General features: G+C 51.7%; 1 protein-coding gene and 1 pseudogene across 1 annotated transcript; one reads left to right on the forward strand and one right to left on the reverse strand.

The window, feature by feature from the left end:
• Nucleotides 1-797: 797 nt before the first annotated feature.
• LOC118611450 lies at nt 798-4,069 on the reverse strand (annotated as a pseudogene).
• Nucleotides 4,070-7,086: 3,017 nt separating this feature from the next.
• On the forward strand, nt 7,087-19,235 carry LOC107507048 (carcinoembryonic antigen-related cell adhesion molecule 6-like). Its single transcript, XM_036232694.1, is given in 5 exon segments — nt 7,087-12,871; nt 12,874-13,108; nt 15,904-15,947; nt 16,138-16,509; nt 16,910-19,235. Coding segments are annotated over 5 exon segments (1,428 nt in total). The 5' UTR covers nt 7,087-12,777; the 3' UTR covers nt 17,593-19,235.
• The last annotated feature ends 61 nt before the right edge of the window (nt 19,236-19,296 follow it).

Below are 19,296 nucleotides of genomic sequence, written 5' to 3' on the forward strand. Positions count from 1 at the left end.
TGCAGTGTATGCTTTGGACGAATGTATAATGTCGTTATCCACCTTAGCTGGGTCACACGGTATAGTTTGACGTCCTTAATTTAGTTTCGATCCCTTGAAAATTCCCCGTGCTCTGCCTATTCGCCCCAGCCTTCCTCGGCCCGTGAAAAATGTTGAACTTATACCGTTTTCATCTGCCTTTTGTAGAATGCGTCATGCCGTGTGCGGCCTTTCCCCATTGACATCTTGCCCCGAGTCATACGCATTTAAGTTTATCCTGTCTTCACTGTGTGCTGAGTAACATCAGGTGATTTTCAACTTATTCTGCCTGGCTTCTTTCACTTAACATGATTATCTCGATCGAGCTAACTGGTTTTTCAACTACCGGTTTCATATCTTTGCAGAATATACCTAAGATTCGAATCCTTTCCTGAGTCGACATACATAGTATTCACAGATACAGCCAGCTGTTGTGGTGTGTGCAAATCTAAGACCCACGGAGCCAATTGAGATTAATTACGAGCCTTTATTAGCCGGCCGGCGACTGACTCTCTACCACGCAGGGTTAGAGGAGATCAGCCCCGGGTCTTTGTCTGAGGCACTTTTATAAAGCCTCGGACTCCATCGTAGAACAAAGAGAGAGTAAGGAAATTACAGAAAGCAGAAGGTAACCGTTAATGCCCTTTACAAAGATAAACGTATCTGGGGAACTGCTACATCGAACATAGCCTGGTAGACAGTCTTGTTATCTGTATCTTGGAATGTGGTGCCTCTTCCTGGGACTTTGGAGCCTCAAGGAATCACCTCCTTGTTACTCATTTACTGGGAAGTCTTCACTCTTACAATTTCAAAAGAGGCAGCTCACAAAGCCCAAAACTACATTAAACAAGTAAGCAGTTTACAGAAAGCAGAAGTGGACCTTTAACGTGATACGAATACATCACCTCGTACTACACTCTGGTTACTAAGTGAGCCGATTACAGAAGCAGACCCTGGCCATCTTCATATCCTATACGATACATTTCCCAAACTCACACCCAAGCGAGTAGGACAACTTCTGGTATCTAAAGATATTTCTTCCCTGTAGCTGACTTAGCTAGCTGGCTCACTTTGAAGATTTTCCACCCTTAACACAGCGACCTGATAATTCCGTTTAAAAAACATTTCTTTACCATGAGACAGGGACAATGAGGCAAAGCCCATTAGCTTCTAACGGTTGGAATAACTGCAGTTCATCATTCAGAGGGCTACGCCTTTTCAAGATTCGTATTGTCCTTGGTGAACAATCTTTAAGGACCTCGAAGGACTCCTTATGCAAGGGTACCTTTTCGACAGCTTCTTCTCTTTTACGAAAAGGTTGTTTTCCCAATTTTTCTCTTTTGTTTGATTCATCTCCGGCAGTCGTGGGCTGGCTTCATATCCCTGTTATGTGTCGAAACGTCTTGAAAATTGCTAATGAGCCTTGGAAAGTCTACTTCTACTTGTAATTTTGCCAAATTTCTGACCATAGACTTACTAAATTCTTTGAAATATCTTGTCAGTTTGCAGGCAGGACAAATGGTAAGATGTTTTAAAACACCTGCTCCGATGGCCACGGTTTACTTGAGAGTTCCTTGAGAAATTAATTTCATTTTTCAAATTTTCTAATATTTATTTTTTCACCTGAAAGCCGTAGTGAAACATGATCAGCTCTATTATGCAGACAGGCATTCTACATTTTTAAAGAATTTAGGCATGTGTAAACAGAAGAGCTCTTTAGAAAGGAAAAACTCGAGAATGAATAAAACCTTCCAGTTTTGACTTTGTCATTTGCAGTAGCTCTAGTCAGGTCTTCATTTCAAGATACATGGCAGCGCTTTAAAAGTGGCCGATCTATTTCCTCAGTAACATCTTTCACGTGACAGTGCTTAAAAGGTACAAATACTCATATGCGCGAAGAGCTAATCTGTAAGAAAAATATGTCCAGTCCTGCAGCATAATGAATGTGGTATCTGCGATGACCTCATGTTAGTCCGTTTTTAACATACATGATACCACTACCTTTTTCTGCCAGTTCACATGCTAAAGGTTGTTTCTGGAGGCCTCTGTTTCGCACGCATTACCCGGTATTTAATACACAATGCAGGCTTTTAAAGAACTTGTCCTGTGTTCAAAGCCGAGATGAGTGAAACAGGACAACAGTGCAAGAGGCGGAGAGGTGCAGTGTGAGCAGGACATGTTCGTTCCGGTGAAATGTCTATATGAGGCTGTGAGAAAGGGCTGGTTGACGAGCTTCCTGCCGGAAACGGTCCTGTCGCTGCCCCACTCAGAAAAGGATCACTAGATACCCCAGCAGCTGCAACTCCACCCAAAGGGGTCAGCACCGGCTTTGTTTGTCCAAACGCTGCACAACCTGCTGCACTGGGCTGTTGAGAAAGGCTGTCTGCTGAGGGGAAGCCACTCGGGCCGGGAAGGCAGGCTGCCGGTAGCTGCCGCTGAAGCTGGTGGGAAGGATGCAGGGCGCAGGGGTGCCGAGCCCCGCGGGCATGCTCAGGGACGCGGTGTCCGGCGGTGCCCCACGTCGCCGCTGTCACTCTGCTGGCATTCGTCTGAAATGGATTCGCAGAAAGTGCCACAGAAGGACCAGCAGCAGCGATAATGGATCTGCGGAAGGTGTAGTTCCCAGTGGAGCAGGCACACTGCAAGGAGCAGGCTGTGTCTGTGCAGAAGCGCCCCCTGGCACTGTTCCAGAGCACTGCTGCTAGCGTTCCTTGGGGAAGTGTGTGCATTCCTGAATACAGCCGCAGAGCTGCACACGCTGTCCCTTTCTGCCAGGGCTGCCTCCTCGTCTGAAGATGCACTTGGCTGGCCCGGAACGGAAGCCACGAAACCAGCCAACAGGAACTTTCCCTGTGGTCCCGAAGCCACTCCCCTGAGCACCACCTTGTCCAGCAGGGAAGATATTGTCTGAATTAACAAGTGCTGCGTATTTTCTGAAGATCAGCTGTATTCGTGGAAACTTCGCTAACAGCTGATGCTGCTTGATGAGTCTGGGAAGCACTGAGGTTCCAGAATCAGCACTGGAGGATTTGGGGGAGTCATCAAAATGAGCGAAATGAGCATTTACTGATCCAGCACTTCCACCTGTAGTTTGGGGCTGAAAAGGAGAGTGTCTCGCTGTGGGGAAACATTGTGCAAAATGACTCGAACCACTCGACTGTCCAAATGCAGGAAAGGTTGCAAAATCTGCATTTGCAGAATCTGAGCTGCATGACTGTTGAAATGTGCAGAGTTAGCAAAATGGGCTGTAACTGTTGAGTGTGGAGCTGGGGCCGAGCCAAGATCACGTCAAGGTCACACTGCTTCTTTTCGCGCTGCCGGCCTTGAGAGGGACCTGCAGCAGGGGACCGACTAGGTGTGCCCTGATTCAAGTGCAGCGCTGGAGCCGAATCTCCCAACAGAGACTGCAGCGCTCTGGCCTCAGGTGTGCTGCTGGTGCTCCCGGCAGGCCCCCTCCCTCCCCGCCCCCGGAAACAGATGCCAGAACTGACGCCACCGCCGAGGCTTGTTCTGGCGGGACGCGCCCGCCCTCGTTTCTTTGCATAATTTTCTTGTAGGAACTCTTTCACTTTTCGTGGCTCCCTGAAGTCGAGGATTGCGGAAGACCTATATCATCAAATGATCCCAGCCAACTCTGTTTACAGCCTTCATTGCCATATTCTCGCAGAATGCAGTTTCCTGTTGTGCGAATGTTGGCATGGAGACAGATTTCGCCCGGTGTGTGTGGCAGCAGGAGGGACAGACCGAGGCGCGGACCGACCTGTTGGACTCGTTCGCGTAGGCGGGGCCGGGCTGGTCGCGGTCCAGGCGCTGTCGCGAGTGCGGGAGGCCGGCGCCGTCCCGCGGCATCCTCAGGTGCGGCTGCTCCTGCTCGCGCTCCGCGCTGGGCGCCCTGGCCACCGCCGCTGCCGCCGCCGCCGCCACCGTCCCCGTCCCGACTTCTCCAGAGGGGAAAAGACGAGGAAGGGGGAAAGAAAGCAATTTCTTTTCTTGAAGCTTCTGCTCAGAGGTCGATCGTCCCGGAGAGGTTTGGAGCCCTGTCCTTAGGAAATCTCTTTCCTACCACAGTCAACTGAACAGACAGCGACCAGAAGAGGAAATGAAAGGACGCGCGGCCACGGGACGCGGCGCCCAGCCGGGAAGGACCCTGCGCGCCGCTGCCAGGGCGCTCCTGAGAGTGCGCGATCCCCGACGAGACGAGAAAGCAAAGATGATGTTCCACCGGGCACCAAGCTCCTGCGGCGTCCCTCACGTGCCAGCGCCCATCACACGCGAGCGCTGCGCGATCGTCCTCCATGGCGGAGACTCCCCCGCGAGTCGCGAATGAAGGCAGCAGGAGGGACAGACGAAAGAGGCAGGAGGTGGGACCGAGGAGGGCCGCGCGGCAAGGCGCGCACGCGGCGCGCAGGCGGCGGCGGGCACGTCCGCGGCTCGGAGGCACCGGCCCCCATTCCGGAGATGCCGGTCCGTGACGGCGAGGCCGCGTGAGACCCTTTTTCTGAACCAGGTATGTCAAACTAAAAAGAAATGGCCAAAGGGAGAGACCTTTGGAATCAAAGCGAGCGTTTATTCGAAATCCAGAACAAGAGGACAGCTGTTCAGGAAGCACTCACTGATTTTGGCAGAAGCCCCTAGAGTGTTCCGATTAGGAGGAAAAGTTGAGGAAAAGTTGAGGAGGTATTTCTAAGAAGGGGAAGGGGGACAATGGGATCAACAGCAGGAAGGCACCCCTCTCGGTGCTGTAACGGAACACAGGGGATAGTCACTGTGAAGGATGTCTATAACTTTTGGTTCCTTTGGGTAGTCGTCGGTCCGAGTTCATAACATTTATTTTACTGTCATGTCATAAAGAGTTCTCTGGCACGCAGTGTGGTTTCAGGCTCAGTGCAAAGGGGATAGGCCCTCTTTTGACATTGCATAATTTCGAGGCGTGACACGGCTCCTCTGGGATGGCGGTGCAGGCTCCCTTGTAACGTGGCTCCATATGTGTGACAGATCTTACATTTTCCTCTGCTGTGCCAGAGCTCTTTCGTTGGATGTAGCCTCATTGCTCAATTTTCCTGTTGTTGCCTTCCCTTTGGGTGTCAAATCCCAGATATTCTGGAACAGATGAATCCACGACGACATCTGTCACTTCAGGAATTATCTTCTCCTTTCGAGAAGTGGACAGGATAGTTCTTAAAGATTTCCTGACGGTCAGATTCTGTACAACTGTAGCCAGACCACGCAGCATGAACGTGAGGGCCTTTTTGATGAGAAACTCGGTCATTGCGGTGAATAACCACCCGGACATCCAGTGGTCCCCCATAAATGTCTTGACTCGTTTGTGGAGATACATGCTTATCTCAGCAGCCACTAAGTTCTCCATGGCCTCCTCCATCCGTCTCATGGTGCGGTGTCTGAAAAAGGCCATAATTGACTCCTTGGAGAACATGGCAGGTGTGCTCGTCTGCCACAGTGCAGACAGTGAGAGGTGCAGGGAGCCTTTTATAGAGGAATAGGCTAAGTCTTTCCAGCACACATTGGGGGTGAATTTTCACCTGAAAAGCTGAGAACTTTGGAGGTGGTGCTCATCTGGTAAGCTTCCGCTGGCAGTGTGTTGTGCAATACTCAGAGGACATGTTGTGTGCTCAGATGCCTGTTGAGGTGCTCTGTAAGCATAAAAAGTCTCAAAAGAGATCTCTTTGTGGTGATGCTAATCCCATCGTTCATGTGGAAAGCATCATACTACTTTCAGTACCTCGCCCTGCAGCACACTTGTTCATCTAAATAATCCCTGGGTGGGACGAAGTATTGTTTTGCTCACAGGATAGGTATTTATTTAAATCACTGAGTGAAAAGCAAAAAGAACATCATATGGTGCTCAAGGAACCAGCAAGTGACTAAGTCTTTAGGGCTGGCCTTGGACAAAGGGCACCTTAAGGTTCAGAAGGAGGCATATTTTGCAGTGTTGAAGTGATGACTGCTTATAGCTCATCGGCTACAAAACCGAGCGTTTTTTAAGAGGGCAGCCACAGATCGGAGTGACAGCACTGGGCTATACTGCAAAGTGACATGAGGGAGGTTTCTAGACAGTGGGGAGAAAGTAATGATAATAAATCTACCTCGTCTCTAGACCCTCTACTCTCACATTCTTAGCATCTCAAGAATCGTATTGGCAATGATGCAAAGTCCTAACTATCATTAGGGAGAAACATCTCCTGGAGAAGCAAAATCTGTCCTGAGGTATTTTTATTATTTTTCTATGTTTTCAGAACCGTGCACTGTGGTTTCGTTCCTTACAAATGACTGCCCCCAAATGAAATTAGTCGGCGATGGACAGTGTCAGGATCTCAGTCCCAGCGCCTGCGGGCTGACCGCATCCTCCCACCCCATCCCCTCTGATGCCAAAACTTCAATATTTATGTTTAGATGACTCATGAAAATTTCATGGATATAGTCAATTCCTCTCTCAGGCTATTTTGCTGTTGGCTAACCTTATAAGAGATAAGATGAACTTATTCTTTTTTGTAAATCCAGAGAAAATAAAAGATGATAGTAAATATTGATAATCCCAAAGACAGTTCTTTTTGTACTGAGGCATCTTAAATGAGTTTTCTACTAAATGTCTTCCCAATCATGTGATCGTGAAAAGCGTTTGAGGTGGATAACATTGTAGTTCTCGACTTATTGAAGCCAGGTAAGCAAGGTCTTTTTGTAAACCAATTCTGATCTTTTCTTCCAGACCTGGACATACATATTATTGACAGATACAGCCAGCGACCTGATAGTTACATTTAAAAAACATTTCTTTACAATGAGACTGGGACGATGAGGCAAAACCCATTAGCTTCTAACAGTTGGAATAAGTGCAGTTCCTCCTCAGATGGCTATGCCTTTTCAAGCTTCTCTACAGCAGACCTTTAAGATTCATATTGTCCTTGCTCAACAGTCTTAAAGGACCTCAAAAGGCTCCTTATGCAAGGGAGCTTATTCGGCAGCTTGTTCTCTCTCCTGAAAAGCTTCTTTTCCCACTTTCTCTCTCTCTCTCTCTCTCTCTCTCTCTCTCTCTCTCTCTCTCTCTTTTGATTTCCTCTCTGGCAGTCATGGGCTGCGTTCACATCCCTGTTATGTGTCGAAACGTCTTGATAATTGCTGATAAGGCTTTGAAAAGTCTACTTCTACTTGTAATAAAGTTATGAAATTCTTTGAAATATCTTGTCAGGTTGCAGGCAGGACAAACAGTAAGATGTTTTAAAGCACCTGCTCAGATGGCCAGAGTTGACTTTAGGATCGCTGAGATATGAAAATGTTTTCTTGAAATTTCTGCTTGTCAATCAAAGATTGATTGTCCCAGAGAGGTTAAGATCCCTGTCTTCATGAAATCTCTTTGCTGTGACAAACAACAAAACAGACGCAGACAAGAAGCAGAAACGAAGGAACACACAGCCAAGGGACTAGTCGTCGCCCAGCAGGGAAAGCACCCTGCGCGCTACTCCCAGGGCGCTTCTTCAAAGTGCGCGATTCACGAAAAGATGACAGAGCCGAGATGATGTTCCACGTGGTACCAAGCTGCTGTGGCATCCCAGAGCCCTGGACCCTCTCCGACCTCCGAGAGCTTTTGACGTTCCCTCAAGTGCGGCGGCGGAGACGACTCTCTACCGTCCTACCTTCACTGTTTTCCCCTCCACTTCTACTCTCCGGGCAGACTTTGTTGTCAGCTCTTCAGTGTGCTTCTGAAGTTACTGACTTCCACCTCTGTCCTTCATCAAGCCCCACATTGTGACAGGCCCTGGAGGTGCTTTCTCCACAGGATTTTGAGGGGAAAGTACTCAAAAGCAATTTCTTTTCCTCTCTGGAACACACCAGCACCCTGAGTGCCTTCGTCATTCCCTAGAAGCATCAGGACACTTTTCTTTCCTTTTTTTCTTTTTTGATTTTGACGTTCTTTCCATCTGCGCAGGGGGAGCGGCGGAATGTGGCTCTCTACCTGTTTGTAGAGACTAACAGAAATGGACAGACAGAAATGTTTTGAGTGTGCACAGAACATGATGTGCATGAACTCACGAAAGCTTCACCTCTTAGGAGAGTTAACAGAAATCAACATTCCTGAGCCAAAACATAATCAGGGGTGGCTTTCACCATCACCTAAGAGGTAAAGTGACATCAACAATGTAGCCCAAAAATAAAATATGCACCACAGTTACTCATAAATCTAAAATGGTTGTTTTCCTAAAAAGAACGTTGCCATGCATCATTTTCATTTGCGATAATGGAAGAGTGCCCTTCTGTCAATAGCTAGCCACAATTTTGTGACCTGGTTGGCGTTATTACCCTTTTCCCTCTTAAATCTCCAATAGAAGAACTAGTGCCAGCTCCCAGGCCCTGTGCAGGTCTCACCGCCTGCCCCAGCAGCAGGTCTACCTGGTGTTGCAGCTTCCCTGTCCTCCAGAAACGGGGAGGACAAGGAATGTCCCTGCAGCTGCATGGCCCCCGGCCCACTGGGCACTGAATGACAGCCGTGAGCTGGCTGCCAGACCCTCTGTTGTGCTCTCTGTGACTCCATCCTGACCTTCTCGCAGGTTCCGCAGACAACAGGACGCTGCAGACGCCAGTCTCTCCTGGAAGCTGGGACCCCCGCTCAGCGCTGAGTGCAGCTCCTGCGCGCTCCTGAAAACTGTGACCATCTGCCCAGGTGCTCCCCACCCGTAGTTCCTGAAAGTCCTCATATCCACCGTCACCATGACTAGGAGGTGATTTCGCACAAAGTGCCCGGATTCAAAGACCCATTACACTGACATTTTTCTCTATGAGATGCCAATCGGGCTGCATTTCCATCCACCTCCTTAGCCAAAGCCAGGATCCTGTTTTACCTGCCTGGTCTCCTCCATAGGTCTCAATGTCTCCCCCTGGAGGGAAGAAGGAGAACTGTGTTCTTGTCAGAGGCTGCACCAGAGGCCCAAGGAAGGTCACGTGAGGAACAAGTTCTGGTCGCTGTGCATCTGGATGCCAGTACCCTGTGGAGGGGATTCCTTGCTGAGGCCTAGGGCAGGGCAAGGAGGGAGTCGAAGGTTGGCAAGGAGCTCGCATGCGACCAAGAGGCAGAGACAAGGAGCCCGCATCCAGGATTAACTCGTGATGTGTTAGCCAAGGTCCCTCTCTATGCCCAGAGTGGGTCTCTCAGCAGAAGCTTCCCTCCAGTGACAATGTCTGTGAGGTGATCTTTGCCCCCAACAGATGCTTGATAAACAGGTGTTATATGGATGAAGGAAACCACACGATGGAAGACTGTCACCCCATGTGATAACTGTGGGTCAGACCTAATTCTTTATGGACACAGGGGATAGACATCAGCACAGCCAGCTGGAGATCAGTTTATGCCTGCAGCTGTCCCAGGGATGGACGTGTACCCCTCTTACTGTCAGGAGGGAGGACAGGCAGCCCCTAACGGTGAGGGAAGGACCCTTCTTCTTTCCCAGAAAAACACTGCCTTCCCGTCTGACCTTGGGAGAGAGATTTCGTCTCCTCTGAGGGCCTGGGCTGCAGCCTGTGTCCTTCCTCTTCTCCAAGAGACCTGACCTGGGACAAACTCTGGACCCTCCTCCATGCTGAGCTACCACAGGGGAGGGGGGAACCCATCTCGATGATGTCAGGGGGTGACGCCCTGTTCTCAGGGTTCCTGGTCTATGGAGACACCTGCCTGTGGTCCCCGAAGACATCTCACCAGCCCATGGTGTCCTGGGACCCAGGGGGAACTTCCTGCGCAGGTTGGGGTGGGACAAACCAGGAGCTCTGCTGGCTTCCATCTCTGAGGAGCTGAATGTCTCATGGGGCATTCCTTCCCCCTGGGGTGCCCTGGCTGAGTCTCCATGTGGAGGCGCCCTAACTCCAGGGACCTGTGGGGAAGCCTAGGATGGATGAGAGACAGGGATACAGATGACTTGGATGCAACACCCTGGTACTGTGTTCAGGGAAACACAGGGCATCATGGGGAACAGCCCTTCAGCCTGGCAACTTCTGAAATTCTCAAGAGACCCTTCCCTTTTCCTTTCATTTGAAACCTGGGGGACAGAGAGCTCCTGCCAAAACAACACATCCCCTGGGGGGACAGTACTTCTGACACTGAAGTCGGAGTCTCCTGGATGATGCCCGTCCTTTGTGGGCTAACCCTGGTATGAAGCCTGGCGGCCTGGAACCACAGTGACCAGGACCCAGGCTGACAGGCCTCTCAGTCTGGAGGTCAGAGTGCACCTCTGCCCAGGGCCGATGGTCAGCTCATACCCTCGGAACCCTGGCCTGCATCCCTGGTGCACCCCTGGCCTTGACTGCAGGTCTCCTCATGCCCTCCAGGGGGTGGCACTGAGACACCCAGACAACACATAGAAACTTAATAGGTGAACCTGGCTTTGGTTAAAGAGAGGGAGGAGCCTGATTTCCATCCCACAGACCCTTCTGGGCCCCTCCCACATGCCTGCTCTGTCCCCTTGCTCCCCCTAGGGGCCTCGGATCACGTGCTCTGTCAGGGGGCCCTGTGCATCTCCCCACATTCTGCCTGGCACCACCCATAAGGAAGGCAGGGTGACCACAGGAAATTCCCCAGACAGAGGACAGAGGAGCTCATGGACAGGGTCTGAGCCACAGCTCAGGAACAGACAAGAGAGGGAGGGCCTCCCTGAAACAGACCCCCAAGGATCAGGGAGCACACAGCCACCCGACAGCCCACCACCGTCCACTCTTCCTAGAATAGGCAGGTCACCGCCCTCTTCACACCCGGCAACTGCGGCTCCACTGAGCCTCAAGGCCCTGGGTCTCTGTCCCTAAAAGCAGAGGCCAGGCTAGTGACACTGGAAATGGAAGGTGGGTCCCCTCACCCATCACCACCCAGCTGGCCCCTTTCTCATTCTCAGTGTCATCTCTGTGACCCTCCTGCTGGGAGGAAATCCAACCTTCCCAGAGCTTTTGAGGACACAGGGAAGACCCCAGCGCCCAGCTGGGGTTCTGTGTCACAAATGGAAAGAATCCCCAGGTTGAGGGACCTCTGGTCTCCGTGTGTGGTGCTGAGGGACCCAAGGCCAGGACATAGTTCAGGCTCCGGTGGGGTTGGTAGGTGGCCAGCATCATTGGGTTCCAACATCAGCCTTGCCATCAAAAGTCTGCTCTCCAAGACAGTGTGATTGGCGTCCCCAAGAGCTTGTTAGATGCAGACTGTGGGGTCCGTTGTGCACCTTGAGTCAGAATCTGAATTTCCACAGTCTTCAGACCGTCCTTGTGCCCGAGAGCGGGGAGGGGCTGCCCCCCCACCCCCCCGCACCTGGACCTCAGCCTGGCAGGACATCCACATTAGCTGGGCAGCAGCTGGAGTAGCATTTCTCAGGTGTCGCAGGGGCACCACGTTCTTTGTACAGTTCCACAGGTGATTCAATAAACAGCAGGGGTGATGTTTCTAAGAAAAGAGTTTCTGCTGTAGCCCCCAGGACTTCTGCTTTGAGGATGAGAAAGGATGAAAAGGGCTGTGGAGGAGGGTACTGTGCACCCACCCAAATGCCCCAGCCTTGTCCAGGTCCAGCAGTGTGTGCACACACATGTGTGCGTGTGTGTGTGTATGTGTGTGCGTGTGCGCGCGTGTGTGCAGGGTGAGAAGTTACGGCTGTAGAAGGCAGAGGTCTCAGCAGTTCCCAGGTAACAGAAATGTAAGTGGAATCTCATTGGGATGGAGGGGAGAGGAGAGGCAGGAATGAAGGGAGGGAGAGGCAGAGTTGTAGCCATAGAGCCCTCCCCTGGGCGTGTGACCTGAAAAGTACTCCTGCCTGGGAGGAGGCTCAGGGCACCAGGAGGAGGGACAGCAGTGCCCGTGAGCACTTCTGTAGCTCAAGCTCTTCTCTGCGAGGGAAGAAGAACTGGGCAGACAGCAGACACCTCGAACGTGTGGTCCCTGGAGGAGGCACCTGCTGGCAGGTGAGAGGAAATGATTTTCTGCAGGTGGACAGGAGAGCTGGAGACAGAGACTGACCGGGGTCTCCTGGGGAGGCTAATGCTCTGCGAGGGGACAAAGGGCAGGACGGGGGAGGGGGCTCCCCAATCGCAATACCTCATGATCTTGAAGTGGTGACAGAGAGGAAAACATCAATTACCATAAGTGTGACAAGTTAGTCATCACTGAAGAGTAATTTCTGAAAACTAAGGATAATAATAACAACTTATGTTGGGGCGACACCAGGAAAAGCTTATCCAGGGGCTCTACATGTTGTCCTTACCAGCAGCCCCAGAAAGGGGCAGATACACACCAGGAGGTGGAGGGCCCTGGGAACACTTGTTCATTCTCCCACAGCTGTTTGCTGCCTGTTGGAGGCACTGGGGGGTGGGGGGACAACGAGGTCAGACAAGCCCCTGCTCTCACTGAGGTCACGTTCCATGGGGAGGAGACAGACAAGGGAAGGTCTAGAATATGATGTCAAGTACCCACAAGTGTCATGAGGGAACAGAGCAGGGAAAGGTCAGAAAGTGAGGACAGAGGGACTTCGGAGGAGGTGGTCAGGGAAGATGTCTCCCACAGACACCCCTGAGATGCAGCAGGAGTCTGAGGGCAGTGAGGGGGTGAGCCGGGCAGACACTTGGGGAAGAGGATTCGAAACAGGAAATACGCAGTTCGGAGGTGTTGAAGTAACGGTGGCCGACCCTGACCGTAGGTGACACACATACATTCACACACTCACTCACACCAAGGCGGAGAGGTGAAGAGACCTGCTCGATCGCCAGAGTCTTTTTTCTCTATCCAGATACATGGATCCAGATATTGACCAATTTCTCTTTTCCCTCCTAGTCTCACTCTTACCTTTCTGGGAACCGCCTGCCACTCCTGAGCTCACTACTGAGTCTGTGCTGCCGAAGGGAAGGATGTGCTTCTCCTTATCCAAAATCTGCCTGAGGGTCTTGCAGGCTATGCCTGGTACAAAGAGGAAAATGTAGGTGCCAGTGATCAAATTGCATCATACACAATACACACTCAAGTATCTCCGGGCCTGCATAAAGCAGTCGGGAGAGAATATACCCTAGTAGATTCCTGCTCTTCCAGAATGTCACCCTGCAGGACACAGGATGCTACACACCACAAGCCATAATGAAATATTTTCAGAATGGAGTAACTAGACAGTAACTCCGCGTATACTGTGAGTGATTCCTCTCTGTCCTCTGGATGTCGAGTAGGGAGAATTCTACTTCACACACACAGGATCAGCAGCCCTGGACTCTGCCTCCATCTCCCCTGCATTGTATCCCAGGCTGGGGGTTGAGCACTGAGTGCGGGACACACACAGTGGAGACACACTTCCTAGGATCAGAGCTCCCTTCCCGGATTCCAGCCCCTGCAGGCATTCACCGCAGGGGGAAGGACCAGTCTGATGGGAGCTGCTCAGCAGAGGGAGACCAGTCTCAGTCCAGCCCTGGGCCCCTCCCATTACCATGACCATGAGAAAGACCCTGCAGGACTCGGTCAAGGCCTAGCCCGAGGGGCCCCCTGGGATCCACACAGAGAAGCTCGGCCCCCCGAGCGGCCCCTCCCCAGACCCCTGTCCCAGGGCTCCTGACTCCAGGGCCCCCGGGGAGCTGGTGCCAGGTTGGATTTGGCACTCTGGGCAGGGTCAACAGTGAGCAAAGCTGTCCCAGGTGCCTGACTGACAGGGCTCAGCCCAAGAGCCACGTTTGAGCAGAGGTGTTGCCTGGCCCTTCACCTGAGACTGTGCGTGGAGAGCACAGACGAACAAAATCTCAGAACCACCAGCCGACTGCCTTGGGGGACTTGGGAGACTCCAGAGGAAGGTCAGGGTCCCCAGGAAGGGACAGGGGAGAGAAAAGGTTCTGACAGCCCTTCGTCCCCCAGAATGAGCTCAGGGGACCCTCTCTCATGGAGGCAAATAATGAAATTGGGGCAGGTCCTCTATACTAAGCTTTAGGTCAAGTGTTTGGGGGATGTTTTAAGGTTAATTTACCGATAATATAGTAATCCAGAGTTCATGTACCATTTAATCAATTTTATTCAGGCTGAACAGAGGCACAGAGAGATACACTCGCTGAACCAGGGTCACACAGACCATGAACAGCAGATCAGGGTCGCTGGAAGCAGTCAGCAGCCAAAACCTCATCATCTCCTCCACTCCAGGGCACTTGTTAGGTGTGTATGAACCTAATTAATTTAGATCAGCCATTAATTTAGGTCCTTTCTCTCAAGATTCCACAGCTCAGAGGGAGAGATTCTGGTCTGGGAAGTGAAAGCAAATGGAGGATTATTCTGTGTTTACCCTAGAATCCAATTACCTGAAGTCACAATCAGAGTCAGTGCTGGGAACACCCAGGCCATCCCAGCAGGTGGCCCATCCGCACCTCCCTGCACAGGACTCAAATCACTTATTTGTTTCCTGATGTGTTGGTGTCACTCCCGCTGCATACAAAGGAAAGGACTTTCCCTCTCACTCCCCACTCCACACCTGCAACCAGCTCAGGGCCCAACAAACACTCAAGTGTTCTGATGAAGGAGGAAGGAATGATGGGGAATGTACGAGAGAATGAACGAATGAGTGAATGATTCATAATCTCTGCAGAGATGGGCACCTGGATGCAGCGTCTTATAAGGATCTGGCTATATCCCTCCAGCAGCTAAGACCCACGTTCCATCTCTCTCACCACCTGCCCCTAAAGCCCCCCCCTGCAGCCAGTCTCACGGTGACTGTGGGGCTGCTCGGCCATGGGAGGGTTTTCCTGCCCTTGCTGGTCCTGCACTGGGGCAGCCGTGGGGTCTCTGAGTCACCTGTAACCCCCGCTGCTCACTGCCGTGGACAGTTCTGGCTCTCTGCTCCTCCCATGACCCTCACAGCCTCCTCCTTCACTCCAGCTATACTGCCGTGCTCTGCTCTGCTTCCTCCTCCTGGAAGCCTCCCTGGATTTTCCCACTAACCCCTATGGACGGGGCCACCCTCCCGGACAAGAGGAAAGGACACAAAAGTCAACCAGAGCAGCATCCCCGGACTCCATAATGAGCTAGTGTCCCAGATCACCAGGAGAATAAGCTGTGCCCTGTCCAGGGCTCCCTCCCTCTCTGATGCCAACAAGAGGAATGGGCCATGTGACAGGGACTGGGACCACTTGATCTGCTCTCTACATGACTCAACCAGGGAGTCGAAGGCAGAAGGGGCAGGTCTCAGTCCTCAAAAGCTCTTGGGCTCGCTTCACCCCTGACTCATGACTCACATTCTCACCCTGGGGAGGCTCCTGTTCCTCCTAATGGCTCCTAAGAACGTCCCTAGGTGGGGCCAGTGAACCTATGTCGTGTGACAGATTTGTTCACTGTTTGGCAAAACTGTGTCCTCACGGTGGCACCTTTACCATAGGGCGGGGTCCCCTCTGACACTGAGATCACTAGCCAATGTCCTTACACTCAGATGCTGCCCAAGTTCAATGAATTTGCTCAAATTCTACTTCTGTCTCCTGAATTAGAAAAGTAAGGATGCATGACAATCTCTCTATCATAACTGTCATTATGAATAGTTCAGGAGTGTCAGATTCCCACCACGCCCTCTTCACACTGGTCACCCTATCAGCATCAGAAAACCCAAACACGCATTTCAGGAAAGATCACCATGGTCCTCACCGCCCTCTGCAGGGGGACAGGGACATTAAGGACCAAGGGCAGAGAGCGTGGTTCTGCTCCAAAGCCAGGCAGCCCCAGCCGCCCCCTCGCTCTCTTCCTGTCATTTCCAGCCCTGACACTGTCCCACCCTTTCTGGGGTCACAGTTTCATGTCAGCCACCTGAACAATCTGTCCCACGGGAGACAGTGCCATCGGAGTCCTGAGCTGACCTCCAGGCTTGCTCCTGGTCGCCCGGGGGTCATTTCTGCTCAAACCCCGACTCCCAGGCCAGGCAGTCAGCTGGTCAGTGAAGAACCAGGTGACATGAGAGGTGAGTAGGTTCCCAGGTCCTGTGTCTTTCGGTGAACCGTGCTGCCGATATACTGACACTTGACAAAGTCTGTGCCTTCTCCCAGACATAGAGTTGGTGGTCCTACGTTCTCTGAGTGCTCAGATCCTCACGCTTTTGTCATGTGAAATGCAGAGCTGCCTTGTTTTTTGAATGACTTGGGCTGGCTGAGAGGTGACCGATGCCAACCCAACTCTGCCTGAAGATGCCTTGGGAAGAAGCAAAGGTCCCACACAGGGCAACGTTCTCTCTGTTATCTGCACAGCTGAGCTACCCACACCCAACGTCACAAGCCACAACTCCGACCCCGTGGAGAACAGGGACCCTGTAGTGTTAACATGTGAACCTCACACTCAGGACACCACCAACCTGTGGTTGATCAACCATCAGAGCATTTCAAACAGCACCTGGCTGGAGCTGTCCAAGGACGACAGGACTCTCACTTTACTCCGTGTCACAAGGATTGACACGGGACCCTATGAGCGTGTAACCCAGAACCCAGTGAGTGCCAGCCGCAGTGACCCATTCCACCTGAATGTCCTCCGTGAGTAACTTCTGTTCCTACCTGGCCCAGGCTGCCTGCCCAAAGCCACACTGACAGAGGCCAGGCTACATCTGTCCCTCTCAGGTCCAAGTACATGGACCCTCACTTCAGACTCACAGGCTTGCCATGGCTTCCTGTCTTTGGCAAATCCAGGTGGGCCCAGCCCCGGGACAATACTAGTTGGAGGCAGGCTGCTCCTGTCTTGAGAGACACAGAGTCAATCACCTGTCCTGGGAAACAAGTTCATGTCTCAGACTCAGTTAACACAGGGTTTTATGGCCCAGACTTCTTAAAAACAAGACCATGACCCAGCTCAGGGAGACATTGTGGCCCTTGTACAAATAAGGAGCTTCCCCTTCCCTCTGATTATGTCACATTGCCTTTGTTCTCTTTGCTCCAGATGGCCCAGAGACCCCCACCATTGCCCCCTCAAACCCTCGTTACCGTTCCGGGGCAAACCTCAGCCTCTCCTGCCACTCGAACTCTAACCCGCCCGCACAATATTCCTGGCTCATCAATGGGAGGCCCCAGCAGCCCACACAGGAGCTCTTTATCCCCCACATCACTGCAAATGACAGTGGATCCTATACCTGCCTCGTTCATAACTCTGACACTGGCCTCCATAGGACCACAGTCAAGATTATCACAGTCTCTAGCAAGTGGCCCCCTGGCCCATCGGCACCAGCTCTAGGGTGGAGGTCTGTCCGATTTTCAGAAGAGTCTGGAAGGAGTTACTTCCCCCAACCCTCCCACTACGTCTCCGCAGACCCCGTCTCTCTTTGCTCCTGTCCTCTCAAGACAGACGTGGGTCCAGCCTGCAATGTGCAATGTGCGGGGAGGTGCTTCTCTCTGCCCCAGAAAGCCCCATGTGGTGGAGGGAGCTCTGCAGATGGAGACCCTTATTTAGCCTACTGCAGTATTAAAACCACTTCCAATGTTCACTCTTTACGTATGAGAAATGTAGCTCTTGTAGCTGAAGTGGGCCATGCTCCCCCAGCCCTGTATCGGGGTCATGGGACCCTCAGTCCCTCCTGCATTTCCTCTATTAGTCTTCACGGTGTGCACGAAAACATCAGCCAGTAAAAAACGCCTCTTTGAAACATAACCGACTTCCTGTGAGGTTGTAGTTGGGGGCGGGGGGTGCTATCAAAAGCTGGACTGTGCTACGATAAAGTTAAATCTTGCGCTGAAAACACAGGAATCACATGTTACGTTATTTCTTTGGAACTGCTTACTTCATTTAGCAAGGACAAGCTCATGGACTCTCTAGTGGAAACTGTGACTGATCTGCTCAGTGAGTACCTATGGAATTTTGTAACAGAGCCATTAGTGCCAAACGGAATGGAGCGAGCCCTCTGGGTCTTGAAAGCACTGTTAAAATGTGTTATCAAGAAAATGCTAATATATGTAATCGGAAGGATGACTTAAGCTCTATGTAACGAAAAGCAAGGAAAATGCTTAAAAAAAATTACATCGCCTATTTCTTTCGCAAGTAACATGCTCTAATTTTTTGCTTACCAAGCCGGTTTGCACTTACGCATTCCTCGTGAATTCTTTTGCTGATGTTTCTTTTTTATTTTACTTTTCCTCATGAATTCTTAAAAGATTACCTGACCTGTTATTTTTATGAGACGATACTTCAGGAAAACTTAACGGAGGAGACTTGTTACTAACTATGAATTCCACATTTTATAATAATGATCGTTGGGAAGACACACAGATTCCTGACGTACCTTCCTGGACTGATTCTTCAACTGTGGTTTCATCCACCCGCATCAGTCACGCTAAAAGCCATGATAGAAACAGAATTAATTCCTGATCTAATTGCAGTATCCAACTCCCCAGGAAACAGTATCTTAATCGGTTTGGAATTTTCTGGTCTACAGGGATGAGGAAATCTGTCCCGTGGGCCCTCTCCAACGGCCCCTAGAAAGAAGAAGCAACCGGCAAGATAACCTAGCCTCCCCCTTCCATCCCCCCAAAGGAAAGGTAACCCTGCCCCCAAATTAACCTTCTTTTCCTTCACTAATAGCTCCCTTGCCTGGCCCTGCTTCCTGTCAAAACCCTTCCATTTTTTGCACCACCTTAGGTCGCCTTTCTGGCTGCCAGATGGGATGTCCTCCCATTCACGATTCGCTTAATAAAGCCACTTACAGCTTCAAGTTTACTCGGCTGAGTTTCGTTTGTTACCATTTCCCGACATGGAAATGTCCGCATGGAAACAGTGAGACCCTGTCGATTCTCTCAGCTTCTTAAACTCAAGAAACAAGTGTCTTTTCATGTTTCAGCAACAGGGCCTGAGCACCAGGCGTCTGAGGAAAGCAAAGCAAAGTGGGTGAGGTTTGGGGACCTTGACACAGGTTTCACGAAGCGAGTGGGAAAGCAGGAAATGGCCCCAACCGCAAGAGGGGAGAGAAAGAGGGAGGTGGAGGTAAGTGGCGGCTAGGGTGGGGGGAGGGGCGGCTCCCCGAGGCCTGGTAGGCAACAGTCAGGGGGCAGAAACGCAAAGCCCTGGGTGGGAAAGGAGGTCCACTTGTCGCTGAGCTCAGTCCAAGGACACAGAGTGGCTGTCTCGGAGCCGGAGAGAAGCTGGCCGGGACGCGGGGCCCGAGCCGACAGAGCCGGCACGGCGCTGAGCCCTCTGAGCGTCAGGCCGGGGCTGGGGCGAGCTGCGCACCTGCCCGTGCCATGCGGAAACGCCGGCGGGGGCGGCGTGGAGGGGCGAGGCCCTGGGCAGAGTCAGATGAGACGCTGGGAGAGCTGGAGGCACGGGGCCGGCGGGGCGAG

The sequence above is a fragment of the Rousettus aegyptiacus genome, unplaced genomic scaffold (assembly GCF_014176215.1).
Source record: "Rousettus aegyptiacus isolate mRouAeg1 unplaced genomic scaffold, mRouAeg1.p scaffold_m13_p_14, whole genome shotgun sequence".
Classification (NCBI taxonomy): Eukaryota; Metazoa; Chordata; class Mammalia; order Chiroptera; family Pteropodidae; genus Rousettus; species Rousettus aegyptiacus.